The sequence below is a fragment of the Podarcis erhardii genome (genome assembly GCF_964252035.2).
Source record: "Podarcis erhardii genome assembly, chromosome: 3".
In the NCBI taxonomy this organism is placed as follows: domain Eukaryota; kingdom Metazoa; phylum Chordata; class Lepidosauria; order Squamata; family Lacertidae; genus Podarcis; species Podarcis erhardii.
The window spans coordinates 76,955,112-76,977,814 of NC_138507.1; the positions used below are offsets into that span (position 1 = coordinate 76,955,112).

Below are 22,703 nucleotides of genomic sequence, written 5' to 3' on the forward strand. Positions count from 1 at the left end.
TGGATATAAGACTAGATACAGAGCTGATGGCCAATTAGTACAAATGTGAGGTGCATATGTGACTGCAAGGTCATTATACATTGAGAAAACTATCCTTCCCATGAGCTATTGCAAGGCCTTATAGGGTGGAGCACACCAGAAGTGGGGAGACCTCCCTCCATCTCCTTGCTGCTCCCAGAATACCAGTTGAAGGAAAGAGGGAGGGGGTTGAGGATTCAGATATTTGGGGAAGCATCTTGGTTGGTTTATGAGCCAATTTGGCACAAGCCAGAGGGAAATTGCTTATCTCGTTTCCAATTTAAAACATGTAGCAGGCAGAGGCAGTGGAAGACAGGAGTGCCTGGCGTGCTCTGGTCCACAAAGAGTCGGACACAACTAAACAACAGCAGGCAGAAGGGAGCATATTGTGTCAGGACAGCATGTAAACTGCTGCAAAGTCAGTTACGCTGGAGCCGTATCATGAGAAATCCAACAAAAATCTGATCTGAAATCCATGGGAAAAAGGAGGGGGAGGCGCCTCCTGTCGGGTCATAGTTCCAGTTCAAGAAAAAAGCAATCAGACAGCTATGTTAACAGGGCCGTAGGGAGGCTGTAGAAAATTGGGTCTCAAATTGCACACAGATTGTTTGTTCTGCTTCTTATGGTGGGGCAGGGGGACACTTTGTTATTTCTGGCAATTTCCCCTGTGAATAAACCATGTGTTACTTAAGCAGACTGGGCAGGCTACATATTTTATTCTAATCTGCCATGAAAATGAAAATAAATGGGCCGGGGGAGCAAAAGTCAGTTTGTGCGAACTTTCGCATCTTACAATACAGCACCTGGCACACGGTTGCTTGGCTCCTTTCTTACAAGGTGCCAGTTCTTGCATGGCTGAGTACTGGGCAAGAACAGTGAAGGCATCCAGCTTAGTAAACATTGACCCAGGAAGGCCCACTAGGCCTTCACGTTGAGAGAATTGAGGCGGAGCGGGGGAAAGGAAGGTTTTCTTATTCTAGGCAGTTAACAACGATTTGTAATATGACGTCCCTAAGGGATTCTAATGACATGCACCTTTCCAACAGAAAACAAAAGAAGATATCAAGCTGTCTAGCATAAAATTAAAATAAACGTGGTGGTGAGACAAATCTGCTGGATGAATCATGTGCTTATGCTGGCATTCATTTGCACTCCTCTCTTGAGCAGCTATTGAACAGGTATATGAGCTCTATTATGAGTACATATTTGCATGTAAGAACATAAGAAGAGCCTGCTGGATCAGGCCATTGACCCATCTAGTCCCGCAACCTGCTCTCACAGTGGCCAAATGCCTGTGGGAAATCAGTAATCAGGATTCAAGCGCAAGAGCTTCCAGTTACTGGAATTCAGAAGAACTGCTGTCTCCAACCGTAGAGGGAGAGGACGGCCATTGTGGCTAGTGACCCTCAACAGCCCTCTCCCTCCATAAATTTGTCTAATCCTCTTTCAAAAGCTATCCAAGTTGGTGGCCATTGCCACTTCCTGTGGCAGCGAGTTCCATAGTTTGACTATGTGTTGTGTGAAGAAGCACTTTCTTTAATCTGTCCTGAACTTTCCAATGTTCAGCTTCATTTGATGTCCACAAATTCTAGTGTTATGGAGTGGGGGATCACAATCCACTTTCTCCAGGCTTGAGTAATTTTAAATACTTCCATCATGTTGCCTCTTAGTCACCTTTTCTTTAAACCAAAAAGTCCCAAACATTGCAACCTTTCCTCATAGGGGAGCTGCTCCATCCCTTTCTTCATCATCATCATCATCATCATCGTCGTCATCGTCATCGTCATCGTCATCGTCATCATCATAATTTATTATTTATACCCCACCCATCTGGCTGGGTTTCTCCAGCCACACTGGGCAGCTTCCAACAAAATATTAAAATACGATAGTCGGTCAAACATTAAAAGCTTCCCTAAACAGGGCTGACTTCAGATGTCTTCTAAAAGTCTGGTAGTTGTTTTTCTCTTTGACATCCAGTGGGAGGGCATTCCACAGGGTGGGTGCCACTACCGAGAAGGCCCTCTGCCTGGTTCCCTGTAACTTGGCTTCTCACAGTGAGGGAACCGCCAGAAGGCCCTTGGAGCTGGACCTCAGTGTCAGGGCAGAACGGTGGGGGTGGAGACGCTCCTTCAGGTATACTGGACCGAGACCGTTTAGGGCTTTCAGCATTTTGGTTGCCCTTTACTGAACCTGTTCCAGCTCTACAATATACTTTTTGAGGTGAGGTGACCAGAACTTAGCATAATATTCCAAATCTGGCTGCACCAAAGATTTGTATAATAGCATAATGATATGTTTTCAAATGCCTTTCTAAATGATCCCTAGCATGGAATTTGCCTTTGGCACAGCTACCACAAACTGGGTCAACAACTTCGTCAAGGTCTATGACTATGATCCCAATGTCTCATTCCTGGTCTGTCACCTCCAGTTTAGATCCCATAAGCATATATGTGAAATAAAGATGATTATTTTTTGACCCAACATGCATCACCTTACACTTGCCTACATTTAATTGTATTTGCCATTTTATTGTCCATTCACTGAGTTTGGAGAGGTCCTTTTGGAGAATGGCAAAAGAAGACTAGCTTGGTACTAGGGCTTCATGGGCTTTTTGATGCCATCAGCCAATGCATCAGCCAAACTCCTTATCTCTTATTTATTAAATTCTTCCAACCCTAAGTGCTAACTGATGAGCAGGCCGAATCAACAGGTTACCAAGCAACTATAGGAAATAACGAAAACACATCTGCTGGAGTCAAAAGGCCCATTCTTCAGTAATAAGGGAACCATTTGCCCAATTACACACTTATTAAGATGGGAAATTAAATCCATCATTAAAATAGGGTGGGAGGAGAGAATAAAATTATATTATGCCCCAAAAGCATAATATAAGTGACCCTTAATGAGGAAGAGGCCAAATGTTGAGAGAGAGAGAGATTGTTTGGCAGAGAAGCCATTTCATTGTGAGAGACTAGAACAAGAAAACTGTAAAACTGGCATGTCAGAACTATAAGATGTATGTGCCAGTGCTTATCACAGAAAGGCCTGATCATTCACTGGTGGATTCCCTCTGTTGCTGTAGGATCTCATCAGTGGCTGCAGGAAGTCAGTATACCTCCAGTATACCTGAAGGAGCGTCTCCAACTCCATCGTTCAGCCCAGACACTGAGGTCCAGATCCAAGGGCCTTCTGGTGGTTCCCTCACTGCAAGAAGTGAAGCTACAGGGAACCAGGCAGAGGGCCTTCTCGGTAGTGGCACCCACCCTGTGGAACGCCCTCCCGTCAGATGTCAAGGAAATAAGCAACTATCTTACTTTTAAAAGACATATGAAGGCAGCCATGTTTAGGGAAGTTTTTAATGTTTGAAGTTTTATTGCTTTATTATTATTATTATTATTATTCTGCTGGGAGCCACCCAGAGTGGTTGGGGAAACCCAGCCAGATGGGCGGGGTATAAATAATAAATTATTATTATTTTTAAGTCAAGGACGTGACCTTACAAGATATACCCAGGGAGTTACCAAACCTCAATGTTCCTCTTTAGGGCTAGGTCTGCCAGAGCCCTCTGGGTCAGGTTGTGGAGCCAAGCAAGCTTTGGCAGGTCTAGGGACTAAGGCCAGTGTTTTTGTTATGTCAGCCAGGGTGGAATCCAGCACAAAAGCTATCTGTTCACCAATGTGGTTGAGTTTCAGCACCACCCAGAACTCATAATACAGTTACACTATGCAAGACCACAGCCACGTAATGAATCATGCACACTCAGCTCTGGTTCTGAAACACAGGGTCTAATTCCTTATTTGATGACTGAAACAGAAGAGTCCACACCATTCATGGGAAGTACCGGTACGTCCCCTGCTAGACCTAGCTTTTCTATTTTTAAAGCTATTTTTATTATTGAAAAACAAATAAAAAACACAGAAATCAACATCAAATAGCAAGCATTTTTAACATAAGAACTAAAAGAAAGAAAAGAAAAAAGAAGACTTCTGATTCTCTATCAGCTTTAAAAACCTCTTACTTCATAATAACATGCTTGCTCTCAAAGTGGCTAACAATCCCCACCCACCCCCGAGAATAAAAACAAAATTAGAATTTATAAAATACATAGAGTAAATGTTTATTTATTCACATTTATATCTCAGTTTTCCTCCAAGGAGTTTAAAGCATCTGAAAAATGGTATTGTTAAATTTGGTAAATATGCATCCCAAAAGCACACTGGGTGTTTTCACGGCACCCTGAAAGGTAGGCAGAAATACAACTGGGTGGACCTCTGTGACAACATCCTTACTTTGGCACAATGACAGTGAATGCCCAGTCCCTGGTGCTACCTACCCCATGTTACTTCCAATGGCAGAAGACAACACAGAATGGTCTCCAGTGTTGTCCCCAATGATTAAGAAGTTTCAAGTTACAACCCTAAAAACTACTTCAATGCATCTTCCAAAGGGGTCAATTTGGAGCAGAGAAGTAATCTCAGAGGGGTATTTAACCCTTTCACCACTTTCTATTGGAATTTTCTCACCACGCTTCTCCCCATCTCTCAGGACTCCAGCTGCATGTTCTCCTCCACAAACATGCATTTGGAGCAGCTGGAGAAGTCAGCAGGGTGAGGTGGGGAGAGAAGACATGGGGCAGCTTGGGGAGGGTGAGCAGCAGCAATATACCTTAAAGAGACATCCCACCTCTTTTCAGGCTCTTTTTTAAAAAGCAAAACAAAACATGGCACTGCATAATAAAGACATTAAACAACACCTGAACATTCCTAACATTCTGAAAACACCCCCAGCTATTATTATAACTTCAACAGCATCTTCCATTACATCAGGGTGGGGAACCTTTTTCAACCCAAGGGAGCTTTCACTACTGGGCAACCTTCCAAGAAGAACATGGCAGTGAATGGTGAGACCAGAGGCAAAAGTGGGTGGGGCAAGAAATGCCATTTTTACCATTGCATAGTAGGATGTTTCTACACACAGGGCCAGTGAGGGGTGTGGCTTGGGGAAGTTTTTGTGGTTCAGATACAGAGGCCTGAATTTCCCTGTCCCTGCGCTACACAGATCAGAGGTTACCAGTGCTTGATCATGTACAACACACAAGACATCCGTCCATGTTTAAAGGTTTATTCTCTACCACATTCTGAACCCCAGAGATAAAAAGCAAAGAGGCAAAAGAAGTGACAAAATAAGAGCACCAGACTGCCCATTGTTAATGTTTAACTCACCAATCACATGGTCTCTGGCTGCCCGAAATGATCCTGGTGAGAAGATCTTCAAGCCATATACCGTATAAATAGGGGGACTTTTGTTTTGGGATCCTGCATCTAGCAATAAAATAAGGCCACACAATATACAAAAATACACAGGCCTGCTATATGTTATCAGCTGGTTGTGCCCCTAGAAAAGCAGACAAAACAAAAATATATTTAATGCTGCCATTATACCCTTTAATATGCAAAGTGCAAATTTTCATATTGTACATCACAAAAATATTTCCATATCGCAAAACATGAAAAGTACGAAACTTAGGATATGCATCTCAAATATCAGAGAATAGCAGTATATTATGATTTTCTTTTTTATTCCAAAATCCAAATGTATATGTCATTAACTACAATGGCCTGGTTTGTACATAATCCTGAACCATAGTTAAAATAAATGGTTTAAAGCGAACAAGCAATGCGCTGGTATTCACTGTGTGCAAAAGCCTGCTACTCATCCATGTCAAGCCAGAGTTTATTTTAACACGGTTTAATGCTACATGTGAACCAGCTTAATAGCAGTTATATGGAGCCACAAGCCGTGTACCACTGATGCCATGGATGAAGTGGTCAAAGGATCATACCACTGCCCCACTTTGGGGGGTGTCTCTTGTAACATTATGTTCAGCACCCTGGGAGCTGCTGTATTGCATGTTCTTCCCATGCTGCCCAGCATAAGGTTACCAGACATCCCCATTACCCGGGGAAAGTCCCCAGATTTACAAATCAGTCTGCATACAAAATCCATTGAAGTTGAAAAGTGTACCCTGATTCATTGAAAAAAATCTGGTAACCTTAGCACAGCAATGCCAGAAGATCTTGGATACATAGGAAGATCAGCATTGATTCATACTGGAAACCTCAAAAGTGGCACTTTCCCTGTGCGCTGTCAGATACCCACTGGTATGGAAGGACACAGAAAGGACCCACACAGCAGCTCCCAGCTAACGTAACATTGGAAGGGGCACTCCACCCCCAACTAAGAAGTCTGTGCAAATTTTCAAAACTGCAAAACCCACGGAAACAGCCTGAGATGAAGAGCACTTGTAGCTCTCACATAAAAATTCTGGGGACAGTTATGCCAAGTCTCCCCCAGCTGTTTTAATACTGAAGGGCAAACATGTGGGGACTCTAATCATTCTTTAATTTCCCTGCTGTTGTGTGTCCTGGCATTAGCATCAACCTGCCTTGTGTGCTTTCACTTTAATGCAATTCTGTGAATTATGAAGAAGTACAATATGGCAGCCTGTCATGCCAACTTGCGGAGCCGTTCATAAGGGTGCCTGTGCTTCCATTTGCATGTATTATAAAATGTGAAAAAATGTTGGTGCTTGTAACACATTATGCAGCACTGCTCTGTTTCAGATCTCTTATATATGTGCCTTGCTTTTCCATTTTGTCATGGAAAAAGCTGCTGTAAGGCTATCTGAAAAATATAAATGAGGTTTTGAAAACAACAAGAAGAAGAAGAAGACTTGGGCGTGGAAGAGAAGGGAAAGTAGAAGTGCAAAAACTTTATGGAGCCTTCTTCCAAAGTCCATTCAGATTTTCAAGAGACTGGTCAAAATGATCTCCTTTCCCAAGGCGTTTGGGGAAGGGTGATCTGGTTAGCAGAGAAGTCCCTTCTGTTTTATGACGATGCTGTTTAGTTTGGTACTGATCCAGTTTTAGCAGACTTGTGCTTTTGCTGTTATGAGGCATGTTGAGGGCCTGAATCACAGGATGTTGGATGGACTGGAAAGAACTTTGGTCTGAACACCTATGGATTGTGTGGCATCAATTAAACCTTGTCTTAGCTTAACCACTGGCGGAGGAAGGGGGTGCAGGGGGAGTGCACTGTCCCCGGCAAAGCGATCCTGGTGGGGTGTCACACCCCCAAGACGTGCACCAGCCCTGCCCCCGCCTGCTCTCCGCCCCCGATGCCGGAGCATGAAGCTCCGCCACTGAGCTTAACATGACAGCTAAAAGCAGCATGGATGAGCAAAGTAGCTGCACCCTCTTTTTCAGTCCCCTGCATATCCATGCAATCCCAAGGATCGGTGGGATTTGCCCCTCTGCAAACAGAAAGGCTCCTTCTTCTGTTCAATGAAGGAACTGAGATCCAGTGGAAGCTCCCTGCTGGAGGAAGGTTGTATGTGAGGTGACTTTTGTTGATTCTGCCTTTGGCCCTTGCCCATCGAGTTTCTTCCCACACAGTTCCAGAGGGTCCCCTAACACTCCAAACAGATTTCCAGGGGGTGCATAGGAGGCTGCAGAGAGAATCAGCTATAAGTGCTTCTCCCATTCTTCCACAGGAGCATCCTGTGGGTGGAGATCCATCCATAGATTCCGTCCAGATGTTCATAGGACTGAGTTATTTGTTTGGATATAGCTGGCGATAGGGGTGGAGAGGGTGCTCATATTACAGTCATGATGGGCACAACAGACTTTCTTCCCAAAGCTTTTGCAAAACAGGGGATATGGAGAGCCTATAATTGCACAGCACGGTGGTTTGAAAGAAATGGCCATACTAAAAAGACATCAGAATCAGTGAAATCAAAAATAGGGCAGGTTTCCCTATATAATAGCATTTCATAAAAGAAATCATAAATTTAGTATTTCAATAAAACTTGACTACCACTGCTGAACTTAGGTCCCCAATATTGCATTAGAAAAATGCTTTCATTAAAAATCATTAGGTGCTTTGTCTCTGCCAGTACTTTCAAATCAGGCTTTGATGTTATTATAATGCAATTTTGATTAAGCCAATTTCTTTTCATTTTAAAACAAATGTGCACATTATTAATGTCTGCCCATGCAACTGATTTGATTACCGCTCATGCTACTTTATATGGTTTAACTGACAAACAGAACTTACATTTAGCACAGAGAAAATTACCTCTTTAGCGAGGTCTGAATATTTATTTCTTATAAATCACTGGAAATCATATGTAGTAATGATTGGAACTAGAAACTAATGTGCTCTCTAATAGCAATGCCCAGTTTGCATCTAAGCATGAAATGCCTTTCAGCTCTGATGTATCTAGCAATTCCATATGCTTTGTGATTTATTTATGCTTGCAGGGAAAAGAAACACAATGAAGTTCAGGATTAGCTAATTTGCATGTTAGCTGTGACATGAATTGCAGTGAACTTTGACAGCAAAATGACTTGGTGATTTGGGATCATGCAGAGTCTTTAAGTTTGAACCCATGGAGTTCTGGATTCGAGTTTTACAGTCTTTCTGACTGGTGCAAGGGAGGGCTTATACAAATTTGGGAAGAGCTACAAATGAGTGAGAGAGATCCCAGATTCATTCCCTGTTAAGTGTGGGTGCCACTCAAAAGTTGATAATATTGAGCTAGTGGTTGCAATTATAGAATCTAGGGTCAAGCCCAGAGGGTAGTACTGAGAGAAGTCATTGGCCCCATGGTGTTTATGGCATCTAGTATCACAGGGTATTATTTTCTCATTAATGCTTTTCAGCATCTCGATGAAACCTCTAGAAGCAGTCACGAGGACGAGGTGTCATCAGTGCACAGATGAAACTCAGCTCTTACTTCCCTATTACATCTGAATCAGGTGGCACTGTGTAAGGACTGGATTGGTGCCTGGATGCAGTAGTGGGCAAGATAAGGACCAATAAATAAAGCTTAATTCCTGGTAAAATGGGGGAGCTCTGGGTGGGTGGTTTCTGTGTCCAGGGGATTACCTATTCTGAACAGGGTCACACTTCCTCTGAGAGACCAGGTTCACAGCCTAGGGGTACTCCTGGATCCATCTATATCACTGAGGCCCAAGTGGTCTAGGTGGCTAGAATACCTTTCTATAAGCTTCATATGGTGAGACAACTACACCCATTCCTCGATTCCTGGTCACTGTGATTCAGGTGTTGGCAACCTCAAAATCAGACTACTACGTTAATTCATTCTAGATGGGCCTGTTGTGTTTGATCTGGAAGCTGTGACGAGACCAGAATGGAGCTGCCTAGTTGTTGATGGCAGCTTCCCATCACCAGCATATAACTCAACTGCATATAACTAGCTATCATGTCAAATCCAAGATTCTGCTGATAGTATATACAGCTCTGAACAGCTTTGGACTAACTTGCCCCATACCTGCCTGGTCTTTATGCTCAGCTGGAGAAGAACTGTTAAGAGTGTCACATGATGCTTGCTTTCCTTCTACAAGAAACAGGGCATCCAGTCGTGAAGCCCCTGCCTTATTCATATTAAGCAGACACCATCAGTACTTTGCTTCAGATGTTTGCTCAAGACTCATCTGTTTACACAAACTTTTTTTGATATATGGCTCAACCCAGTTTCTATTGTGTACTACAGTCCAGATGTTAAGCACTTTTTTGCCGTTTTATGGGTATGTTAACTGCCTAGATACTTTGTTTATTGTGTGGCATATGAGCATATAAAATAAATAGGTTTAACAGCCACAGAAATGCCATTCTGTCTATGCTCAACAAGGCAGACATAATTAACTAATTCAACCAGCATTGTCAACAATTTCCAATTTTTTTTTTTTAAAAAAATAAGGCTTCCAACCATTTCTGAAGCACATCCACACACAGTACTAGAGTATGTGAGTTCAAGGTTACACACATAGTGCTATATCTAACGATATTGTCCACTGGTGCATGCTGAGTTTTATTTTACATATTATTTTGTGTGTAAAAGTAGCAAATCAATTATTTGCTGGGGGGGGGTCATCAGTCTTCTAATCAGCATTAAACCTAGCCAGCTGATAACCTACAAAATAAGCATCAATAAGTATCTAAATGGTCACATGCCACAATCTCCCCCCCCCCTTTCCCACACCTTTTACTGCAGAGAATCAAATAGTACATTAAATTCTACCCTGAGCCCTGAGTGAGGACAAGTTAAAACTGGCAACAAATTGAATTTTCACAGTGGTATGTGCCATTACAAACGACTTCTGGCTTAAATTCATAGTTACCATCACTAATAAGTCTCCAAGAATTCTGTACACCAAGGCCAATTTAAAAAGGGAAATCCTTATTCTCTGCTCACTATAATAATAGCTACCCGGATTTTTAGAACCCTCTATAATGGCCTGTGGGCAACTTTTGATATCACCTGTGTAAGCCCAAATAAGTAGATGAGCAAGTAATTGCATAACTCATCTTACCAGAAACCCATTTAACATCCAAAACAAATGACTCAGGCAGCAAAACTGGGGGAGATGTGTGATTTTAAGATGCACATCCAGCACACATCTCCCCATGGAGAGAAGGATGTGAGTCACTGCTTCAGACAGTGTCTGGAAGCATGGAAAGGAGATGTGCAAGTCATTTGCACATTTTCTTTCAATGCTTCTGAGTAACATCAGAAGCCACACTTTGTCAGCTGGGAATAAGTGAATTCTGTTCCTGCAATTAGCAGATCCCATGCATCTCAGCTTGATGCCACTTGATTAAAAAATTCCTAGTATATATCATAACTCTCCAGTATTGATTCTTTAATTACGCTTCTCCCAAAGTGCTACAGTACTTTGGTGCTCATGCAAAAAGGGTGATTCAGACATGCAGAATGACAAAGTACAAGTTAATTTAGCAAGGAGAAAACATGTGTCACATGCAAGTCAGTCAAACTGAGTCTTCTTCTAATTACTTTGTATCCATCATCAGAATAAAAAAAGTCATTTTATTGAGTTTTAACTTTTAAGTTGGAAAAATGGAGTTAGGATTCTAAAGAGATGGCTTATTTCAACTATTTCCAGAAATTCAGCTGAACCAACTGACAGAATAGATATGTCATTGGTAAAAGCTTTTATCTGTTGGATGAAACTTACATGTATTGGTGAGGCAGGATCAGGCTGAATGCTCTGAAAACAAAACAAGATTCACCACATTAGCTATCAGCGAATTACAGGACCCCATATGTGTTTGTTGAACTTGTCTTTTTTTTTTACTTTTACCTTTAGAAGGGAGTATTGACAGCTTGCCATGATTAGACAGAACAGGAGGATCCAAATGTCTTTACAAAAACCTTGGTTCATAATTACAAAGCCAAGAAAAGAAACAAGGATTACTAGTAGGATTGCCAAAATGTTCTCCTTGATATCTTCTGTCCTATAGAAATAAAACACAAGTATTTTACTCAAAGAAGAAATACAACCATATGTATAACATATCTTTATAGCAACATTAGGGAGAGGAGGGGGCAGGTGCAATGTGCTGTCTAAAGAAATTAAGTGAAACTAATGGAAGTCCATAACTGTGCACTAACTAATGATAATAATAATAATATTACCATCTCAGTTATTTGCATCAGGCTTAACCTTCTCTGGATGCCCTAAAACAAATCTGTATTATGCCCTGATGAAGACACAATACTCCATCCTTAGATGGCTTCTTTGTGCAAAGTTGTCCCCTGCCCCCACAACCAAAGGAAACAGAACGGCCCTTACGAGTGAGAAAGCAAGATGTGTGTACTGAAGTCACAGTACATGCAAAATATTGCTGAGTCAGAGTGACAGGCAAGGGTATTATTTTTTAAAAAGGTAGGAAGACCATCAATGTTCCCCATGTTTCAAATTACATGTGATTATTCCTTAGGAGCACGTGCATTTCTGGCAACCCACAGTTTCTGTATGATTGCTACAATAAATGGGTCAATAATAATAATAATAATAATAATAATAATAATAATAATAATAATAATTTATTATTTGTACCACGCACATCTGGCTGGGTTTCCCCAGCCACTCTGGGCGGCTTCCATAAAAACAAAAAATACACTAAAATATCACAGATTAAAAACTTCCCTGAACAGGGCTGCCTTAAGTTGTCTTCTGAATGTCAGGTAGTTATTTATCGCTTTGACATCTGATGGAAGGGCATTCCACAGGGCAGGCGCCACTACCGAGAAGGCCCTCTGCCTGGTTCCCTGTAGCTTTGCTTCTCGCAATGAGGGAACCGCCAGAAGGCCCTCGGCACTGGACCTCAGCATCCGGGCAGAACGATGGGGGTGGAGACACTCCTTCAGGTATACTGGGCCGAGGCCGTTTAGGGCTTTAAAGGTCAACACCAGCACTTTGAATTGTGCTCGGAAACGTACTGGGAGCCAATGTAGGTCTTTCAAGACCGGTGTTATGTGGTCTCGGCGGCCGCCCGCAGTCACCAGTCTAGCTGCCGCATTCTGGATTAGTTGTAGTTTCCGAGTCACCTTCAAAGGTAGCCCCACGTAGAGCGCATTGCAGTAGTCCAAGCGGGAGATAACCAGAGCATGCACCACTCTGGCGAGACAGTCTGCGGGCAGGTAGGGTCTCAGCCTGCGTACCAGGTGGAGTTGGTAGACAGCTGCCCTGGATACAGAATTGACCTGCGCCTCCATGGACAGCTGTGAGTCCAAAATGACTCCCAGGCTGCGCACCTGGTCCTTCAGGGGCACAGTTACCCTATTCAGGACCAGGGAGTCCTCCACACCAGCCCGCCCCCTGTCCCCCAAAAACAGTACTTCTGTCTTGTCAGGATTCAACCTCAATCCATTAGCCGCCATCCATCCTCCAACCACCTCCAGGCACTCACACAGGACCTTCACCGCCTTCACTGGTTCTGATTTGAAAGAGAGGTAGAGCTGGGTATCATCTGCATATTGATGGACACCCAGTCCAAACCCCCTGATGATCTCTCCCAGTGGCTTCATATAGATGTTAAAAAGCATGGGGGAGAGGATGGAACCCTGAGGCACCCCACAAGTGAGGGCCCAGGGGTCTGAACACTCATCCCCCACACCACTTTCTGAACACGGCCCAGGAGGAAGGAGTGAAACCACTGTATAACAGTGCCCCCAGCTCCCAGCCCCTCTAGACGGCCCAGGAGGATGTTATGGTCGATTGTATCAAAGGCCGCTGAGAGATCCAGCAGAACTAGGAAACAACTCTCACCTTTGTCCCTAGCTCGCCGGAGATCATCAACCAGCGCGACCAAGGCAGTTTCAGTCCCATGATGAGGCCTGAATCCCGATTGGAAGGGATCCAAATGGTCCACATCCTCCAGGCGTGCCTGGAGTTGTTCAGCAACCACGTGCTCAATCACCTTGCCTAAGAATGGAAGATTTGAGACTGGGCGATAGTTGGCCATACTGGCCGGGTCTAAAGATGGTTTTTTAAGAAGCGGTTTAATGACCGCCTCTTTCAGCGGATCTGGGAATGTTCCCTCACAGAGGGAAGCATTCACCACCCCGCAGAGCCCATCGCCCAGCCCTTCCCGGCTTGCTTTTATTAGCCAGGATGGGCAAGGATCCAGGAGACAGGTGGTTGGTTTCACGCATCCAAGCAGCCTGTCCACATCCTCGGGGGTAACGGATTGAAATTGATTCCATGCAACTTGACCAGACAGAGCTCTAGCACTCTCCCGCCCCAGCCCTGCTCCCACGGTGGTGTCTAGCTCCTTCCGAATATGAGTGATTTTATCTGCAAAAAACTTTGCAAAATCGTTGCAGGAGATCTTGGGGTCTTTACAAGGCCCCGGTGGTAAAGGTGGTTCCGTTAAATTACGAACCACCTGAAAGAGTCTCCTGCTACTATTTTCTGCAGATGCAATAGAGGCGGTGAAGAAAGTCTTCTTCACCGTCGCTATCGCCACTTGGTAGGCTCGACAATGAGCTCTAACCTGTGTCCGGTCAGATTCAGAGTGAGTTTTTTGCCACCGATGCTCTAGCCGTCTCAGCGATTGTTTCATCGCCCTCAGCTCCGAAGAAAACCACGGAGCTGTCCGGGCTCCATGCAATCGGAGAGGGTGCTTCGGAGCCAGACAGTCGATAGCCCTGGTTAACTCCGCATTCCAGCGGGCCACCAGGGAATCAGCTGAAAGGCCATCAACATGGGATAAAGCACCCCCTACCACTCTTTGGAAACCATTTGGATCCATTAAGTGGCGGGGGTGGACCATCCGAATTGGTCCCACCTCCCTGCAGAGGGGAAGGGTCGCAGAGAAGTCCAGTTGCACCAGGAAGTGATCTGACCATGGCACTTCTTTTGTTTCACTTTTACTTAGTGTCAGATCACCCACGTCACTAGAGGTGAACACCAGGTCTAAGGCATGTCCATGACTATGAGTTGGGCCAAACTTATTCAGGGACAGCCCCATGGAGGCCATGCTTTCCACGAAGTCCCGAGCAGCCCCTTGTAAGGTCGTGTCAGCATGGATGTTAAAATCCCCTAGGACGACCAAGCTAGGTGTCTCCAGGAGAACATCCGCCACAACCTGAAGCAGCTCGGGCAGGGAATCCTTGGTGCAGCGGGGAGGTCGGTACACAAAAAGGAATCCTGTACTGCTCCTATTGCCCAACTTCCAGAACATGCACTCAGAAAACTGGATCTTCCCAGTAGGATGCCTGGTGCAAGCTAGTGACTTCCTAAAAATCACTGCAACCCCCCCTCCCCGCCCACATGACCTGGGTTTCTGTGCATAAGAGAAACCTGGTGGGCAAGCAGCGGCAAGGACAGGCCCATCTGCTTCCTCCAACCAGGTCTCTGTCACACATGCCAGGTCAAATCCTCCATCCACAATCAGGTCGTGGATGGCAGTGGTTTTATTCATCATTGACCTGGCATTACACAGCAACACCTTCAGGTCATGTAGGCCTATATAAACGTTAGCATTGTCAAAGATATTAAAAACCCTTTGTGCATTTTCAAAATTAGTTTATTTGTGTCGAAAACATTTTGGTTTCTTGGCATTCCCGAGCAAAGCCCAGCACAAGGCTGCTAACTGACAATGAAACAAGAAAATATCCTAATGAATTTTCTTCAAAAATATGCTAGTGTTTCACAATTTAATCTCTACCGTATCTGCGAGTAGACCTTTCACACTGAATCTTCGCCTCCTTTTAAGTCCCTTTGGTCTACCTCCCAGAATCTGAAATGCCAGCCCTATTCTAAGGAACAAATAAATGTCACTGTAAAATAGTAATTTTTTAAAAAGAAAAGTTTACCTGTCTAGCAGGGCCAGCAAGGTAAGTCGATCATACCAGATTTTTATCCATTTGCCAGGAAATACGATAAATTTGTAAAACTGCCTGTTAATTTTCTTTTGTGCCGATGAACATGATGAATCCTCAAGGTCTTCACTGAGATGCTTTAAAATAAAATAAAAGATGAATATAATTGTGTATTGCCTAAGAGAAAGCTATGCAATTTCATACCGGTTTCTTTTTCCAGTGGATACTTTTGAACGAGCCTCTATATTGAACTTCTTAAAAATAAATTTCATTTTGCTTGCACGATGAATAAAACCCAATTTCGTGTGCATAGAAGAAACTAGTCTATCTTTCATTGTAGTCATAAAGTTGTGCCACAGACCATTTACAATATACAGAAACAAAATACTTATTGAGCCCACTTCAGCCAAGATTGCTCTTTGACCTTTAGGCTTTGTATGTGATTTGAATCTATCAAACCACAAACTCAATTACTGTAAGATGCTGGAATAAGTTCCTTTGACCTTTATTTCTCTGAAATACTAAAATTGTTTTCTAACTACTCTCTGCTCCTTAAAAAACATTGTTCAATTTAATCATCGGTTAACCTTTCGGAATCAAAACCACCATCTAAAAAGTTTAACATACTTTCTAATGAAAAATTACCACAGTAGAAAATAAGCTATGTTTTCATTGGGCAGTCAGATCCTGTTTTAAAGTTACAGGTTGACTGCTAACCTGCCCCTGCCCCAAATCTAACAGCCGTCGACTTCCAAAGTAATACTTGCGTCAATGGTATGGTTCCTACAATGCTACAGTCATGTATTATATTACATCAGAATAAGACATTCAGATGGAATAATACAAGTTAACAAGGCCAGAAGTTGACCTAAAACAAACCCTAGGGAGGATGTTCTCCACTCTAGAATCCTTGAGTTCAAAAGCCAAAGTCTGGAATGGAACAGGCAGAAAGCCCCATTTTATTTCATTTGTTTCTATTGAAAAAGTGAGTAGACTTTTGAATGAATAAGTTTTGATTTAAAAAACCCCCATTCTTTTCCCATTCACTTCATTCATAGCTCATTAGTGACAAGGTGTGCATTTTTAAACTGCCTATAACATGGGTATACTTTGTTCTATCTTTCTGGAATGTGGTAGGTCTGATCCTTTGGAAAGTTAGAAAGAGGCTAAAAAATACCATGCCGTTTTTCAAAATGTAAAACACTAAAGTTACAGGCAGCTGAAGAGTATGTAGCTAAGTTTCACTTAAGGAAGTAGAAAACGACAGTGAATGGGAAATAAAAATGAATGAACTAATTACACTGGTCAACAACAAATTTGTTGTCTGCGTTTTTTCAGTTGATTTAGGACAAATCTGATGCGCTGAATCCAAAAATCACATTGGTTTTGCTCAATCAGGTCAAGTTTTTGAGCTATGGCCACATGTCATTTTTTTACGTTTTTGTTCACGTGTACGCTTGTGTGGAGCATTTTAGAAGAAGTTGGTGGGGGTAAAATGCCATGTCGAATAATTGTTTTGATTGGAAATGATTATTTTAATGACAAGAAGTATTCAGGTCCGATAGTTCTGGGTGATTATGTCGAAAAGGGATCAGTTTGAAGTCATAAACCCTCAAAATCTTCCATAAATTGGTGCGGCAAAGCATAAAGTTGGGGAATCAAAATTAAGTTAATGGGGCAGCTGCCCCACGAAGTATCCTGATCTTCAATCAGCACGTCGTCCTGTAGCTCATTGTGATGAAATTCCAGTGCCTATCTTCGGAGAACTTCCTGACATTAGTGACGAACATGCCTCCAGTGTTGAAGGACACGAAGAAGAAGAAATGGTTCTTGAAGATGATGCTCCACATCCATTTTCTCAAAAGGAGTTGAATGATCTAGTTCGTGACCTCAGCTTGTCAAAGGACTCTGCCGAACTGTTGGCATCCAGATTGAAGGAAAAAAACCTCCTCTCTGACAGTGCTTGCATCAGCTTCTTCCGCAACAGGCATCAAGAGTACCTCCATTTTTTCTCGGAAGAGAAGGACTTGGTGTACTGTGCAGATATTGCGCAGGTTCTGCTCAAGCTCGGAGTGCCACAGTACGAACCCAAAGATTGGAGACTGTTCATTGACAGTGATCACTGCAAGCGATCACTGAAATGTGTTCTGCTATACAACGGCAACCAGTTTGCCTCTATACCCCTGGCTCACTCAAGTACACTGAAGGAGAACTATGAAGTGGTGAAGTATGTGCTGGAGAAAATTGATTATGATCAGCATAAGTGGTTTATTTATGTTGACCTGAAGATGGTGAACTTTTTGTTGGGACAACAGTCTGGCTTCACCAAGTACCCATGTTTTCTGTGCATGTGGGATAGTAGGGACCGTGCTCAGCATTACACGAAGAAGGACTGGCCTGTGCGGGAGGAATTGGTGCCTTGCAAAGAAAGGAACGTCATCAATGACCCTCTGGTGGACAGAGACAGAATACTCTTCCCACCGCTGCACATCAAGCTCAGCTTAATCAAGCAGTTCACCAAGGCTCTGGACAAGGATGGTGACTGCTTCACTTACTTGTGCCAGGCTTTTCCAGGATTGACCATGGAGAAGTTGAAAGCTGGCATCTTTGACGGTCCTCAGATCCGTCAGCTCATCAGAGATCCAGAGTTCGGAAACTCAGTGAACGAAGTGGAACTGGAAGCATGGAAGGCATTTGTTCTGGTAGTGAAGAACTTTCTTGGCAACAATAAGGCCAGAAACTATGCATAACTTGTCAACAACATGCTGACTGCTTTCAGAAACCTGGGCTGCAACATGAGCGTCAAGGTGCACTACCTATTTTCACATCTGCACCGGTTTCCTGAGAACCTGGGTTCAATGATTGACGAGCAGGGGGAGAGATTCCATCAGGACATGAAAGAGATGGAGACCAGGTATCAGGGTCGCTGGGACGCAGTCATGATGGCTGACTACTGGTGGACTCTGAAGAGAGAGCTCCCTGCCGCTGAGCATTCCTGGAGTTCCAAGAAACGGAAGTTCAAGCCCTGAAGTTTGAAAAATGGTGAAGCAACATGCAATTTATGTGTACTTACCTTTATCAATGCCCACCATTCAGTTTACAGTAAACCTGACCTGATGGAGAGAAACGGATGCCATTTCCTGATTCAGCAGTGCAAAAATACCCTAAATCAGTTGTAGAAATCTAGACCAGTGTTTCCCAACCTTGTGTCTCCAGCTGTTTTTGAACTACAACTCCCATCATCCCTGACTAGCAAGACCAGTGGCAAGGGATGATGGGAATTGTAGTCCAAAAACAGCTGGAGGCACAAGGTTGGGAAACACTGATCTAGACAACATTCAAAAAGTAAAAAATTGTTGCCCAGTGTTATGTATCGGCTGTGAAAACAAATGAAAAGCAAATTGATGAATAATAAAATGAATTAAACCCACTCCCATATATAAAACAGAAGATAAGATAAAATTTTACCACTGAATTATACACCAATCAATCAGTTTGATACTGTTGCTAAAATATATGCGAGGTATCTGTTAGTTAAACTTGAAGCCTGGACAATAGAAAATAACATCTTCATGGAAGAACAAGAAAGATTTAGGAGCAGATTCTTCATTCTGCACAACTGTTTCATGCTGAGCCATCTAATACATAAACATTCAAGACTTGTGAAAGGGTTATTATCTGCAGTATCTGTGAATTTGAAAGCTGCTTCTGAAACCATTGTTGTGGCTCAAGCTATCCAGCACCAATATTGACCAATGCCTTCTGATTCTTTTCTAGATGCTTTGTTCTAACACCTCCCCAAAGGGAAAACTATATTTGTAAAGGGCTCTTAGTGGATTTATTTCAGCTGATAGGCGGGGGAAGCAAGGATATGCTCTGACTTCCTTTTAAATTTTTTTTAAAAATGTCAACAACATTGTTCTTTATGTGAAAGATGAAAAATAACTTTCTCCATCAGTTAGTGAAGAAAAACTCCCCTTCTTCTATTTGAGGATTATTCTGGCCAGATTTTGGAAGGTTTCTGGCCAATCTGAAGCATATGGTATAATTAAAAAAAATCAACAAGTAATAATGTCTCTTATGCATAGAAACCCCATGTTAGGGTGAAATTTTTACTATTTACTAATGGGAACTGCAACAAAATGTGGAGTCATGTTTACTCTGAACTTAAAATGGTAAGCGTAATGCTGGTGGTCAACAAAAGAGGTTCAAAGACTCTCTCAAGGCAAATCTAAAAAAATGTAGTATAAACACCGACAACTGGGAAACACTGGCTTGTGAGTGCTCCAATCGGAGAACAGCCTTTACCAAAGGTGCCATGGACTCTGAAGATGCTTGAACTCAAGATGAAAGGGAGAAACATGCTAAGAGAAAGGCACGTTTGGCAAACCCACACCGTGATCAATTCCCATCCAGAAACCTATGTCCCCACTGTAGAAGGACATGTGGAATTGGCCTCCACAGTCACTTATGGACTCACTTTTAAGACTGTCTTCATGGAAGAAAATGTTACTTGGCTATGAGTGATTGCCAAAGAGGAAGAAGAGAAATGCATGCATTGAAGTAAAATGGAGTCTCATCTCATTCATTAATTAATGGAGATCTCCCCTTTTTTATATTTGTGATATAAAACTGAACTGAATTAAAACACATGAAGTAATTAAATGAAAACTTTCTGCATGCACATACTTGCTACCATGAAGCAACATGGGCAAGGGCGGAAAGCCAAATTTGTACTATTCACTAGTGGGAACTGCAAGAAAATGCCGCAGTGTGGATTCTCCCTATCGTTGCTCCCCTTAGGAGTTTCCCCACCTCCAAAGGTTTTGCAGACCTTGAAGTTCCCACAAGTCTGCTGATACCAGCCTCATGTGCATGGATGATGGCATTTTGGCTACATAAACAATGGCACAGGAAGTGGAACTGGAGCCAATGGCCGGTAGAGCCAACTAATTCTACTTTTGTCCCCATCCTCCTCCTTGCTGAGACTAGGGAAGAGGAATCTGTCAGGTAGGGCCACCCCCTGGGCTTGTTGCAAGTGAGGAATCAGGAAGGTGGGGGCTGGCTGAGGGCAGACTGAAGCTGGTGAAGAAGTGCTCCATTTACCCCAATATCCCAGCCTCCATTGTAGCCCACTTAGCTAGGCTGTTGGCCCAGGCCATCAAACTCCTGATCCAAGTGCAAGAGCCCCAACAGATGCACACCAACCCCAGGAAGCACAGGAATACGTGTGTGTGTGTGTGTGTGTGTGTGTGTGTGTGTGTACACACATACATATACAGTTGTACCTTGCTTGTCTAACGCTTGATACTCATACATTTCGGCTGCCAAATGATCAAAACCTGGAAGTGAGTGTTCCGGTTTTCAAACATTTTTGGGGAAGCAAAACATCTAATGCAGCTTCCACTATTGTTTTTGGCACTCCTGCACAATCGGAAGCCAATTGGAGGCTGTGCCTTGGTTTCCGAACGTTTCGGAAGTCGGATGGACGTCCGGAATTCATTCTGTTCGAAAACAAAGGTACGGCTGTATAAGATTTCCCCACCTATACTCACACAGCAGTCATCCCAAAAGCTATCCTACAGAAGCAATAGTTCCATCAGATTTGCCAATTCACAAACCTTGAACCAAAAACCCACAAAAGCTTCACCTATATATACACTTCAGTGTATCCTACACAAAGGCAAACTCTCCTTACACATTTCAAGACAAAACAGCTCTTCATCAGGAGATTAACTAAAGAGATAATGAACAATAAATGAATATATTAATACAATGAATACATAATCAGCCTGATCCAGACAATCAGCAAGAGTGGGGGTTTCAGAAAAGGTTCGCTGTGGCCCCATCAGTAAGGAATGCCTTCCTTCCCTGCTGGGAGTATTTATGGGATCTTTTCCGAACAAGCATGCAAAAGTAGTCAAATATCCTGAAATAACTGTCAAGTATGTACATCAATATTTACAGGATTATTAAACAAGTCACCCTAATCCCAGCAATAACAGAAAAGGCCCATTTAAAAGAAATCTCCTTCCCTGGGACATATTTATACAAAGTGTTAGGAACTGAGATATTACACGGTACCCGTTGGGTTTCGGAAAGGGTTCTTCGCGCCACCATCAGTAGCAGCTGCTGTTGCAATGCACTTGGCCCATGATCAGAAGATGCTTCTTGGCTCTCTGAGGTAGTTGTGCTAGAGGAGCTGAAATGGGTTTCACTGTGCACAAAAGGAGATAAAGGACTAGAATTAATTTTTAGTGAGTGCCTCATTAAGGCACTGAAAAGGCTACGGAGATTGCAGCTCCCCAAATTGTTTTATGAAACCTCACCCCAGTTTCTGCAGAGTGATTAAAACCTAGGCCAATCAGTACCTTAGAGGTCACTGTCTGGAAGTAGCATTTTGCAAGAACAGGGAACCTCAGCTAGAGAGACAGTTTAGAGAGGCTTTATATACAAGGATGACGGCAATACAGTAGTCATAAATAATGGGGAATGCTTTCTTTGCAGAGGTGAATATATTTTGCTTATTTTATTCCAGCTATATATATACCACTTAATCACCAGAGCTTCTAAGCATTGTACAGTGAGATTACCAAGAGCACACAGTGGATTAAATCAATTAAATTAATCGCAGAAAGGTCTGAAGTTCAACAGGAAGGCGGGCCTGTATGATCTCAGCTGGGGCAGAGTTCTACAGAATTAGGCCCACAATACTGAATGTATGGCTTCTGGTGGATACAAGCCATGAACCTGAGCCATAAGGGACCAATTGATGAGGGATTTAAGACACAGTCTAGTGATATCAGCAACTCTTTCGAGGAAGTTTTGCCTTGTTGAAGCAATTGTGAGGACACCTTCCCAGTGCCCACTCCTATCTCCAGAGTCTTTCCTGAAGTGTAGGTGGGTTGCTACGAGGCAAGACACAGTGATAAAAGCAAGAACCTTTAATGAACTAACAGAACTGGACAACGGGGCAAAGCAATTGCTTATATACATTTCTGAAGGCCTGGGCCACTCCCACTCCCAAAGCGATTGGCTGTCTAAACTTCCAAGCTGCGAATCATGACTCAGAGTTTAAGGGCCAATGGCAGAGGCCTAAATCCTGAAATGTTCTGTGATGTTCTGTATCGAATCAGAACACAGGGGCTCAGAAGCCTTAGTCCAGACTCAAGCTCAGGCAAACAAATACATAACATTTCCCATGCAGTCTCAGGCTGTGCCTGTGCACTCACCCTTCTCTGCTCTGCCCATTTCATTTTTCTGCATGTTCTAGGAGGCCAGGGGGAGGGCAGCTGGTCACAGCAGGAGAGGGAGACTGCATCTTCCGCAACCAGCCTCTCTGCCTCCTGGCCTCACTCGTCTCCAGCCCCTGCTTCTGTCTTGGCATCTGAACGGTGCTCTGCCATAGTATCTTCCTGTTCACTAAACTCGCTACCTCTTCAGCTTCCACCACCGACAGTCTACTCTTTCC

The 22,703-nt window shown here is 43.2% G+C and overlaps 1 protein-coding gene across 1 annotated transcript in view; it reads right to left on the minus strand.

Annotated features, from left to right (window-relative positions):
* Positions 1 to 22,703, minus strand: part of PCNX2 (pecanex 2) — a 118,779-nt gene that overhangs the window by 73,171 nt on the left and 22,905 nt on the right. Inside the window, exons 9-13 of the mRNA XM_081855915.1 lie at positions 21,317 to 21,449; positions 15,227 to 15,369; positions 11,205 to 11,358; positions 11,079 to 11,111; positions 5,241 to 5,412 (exon numbers count right to left, since the gene is read on the minus strand). Coding sequence (XP_081712041.1) covers positions 5,241 to 5,412; positions 11,079 to 11,111; positions 11,205 to 11,358; positions 15,227 to 15,369; positions 21,317 to 21,449 — 635 coding nt within the window. The remainder of the gene's footprint in view (positions 1 to 5,240; positions 5,413 to 11,078; positions 11,112 to 11,204; positions 11,359 to 15,226; positions 15,370 to 21,316; positions 21,450 to 22,703) is intronic.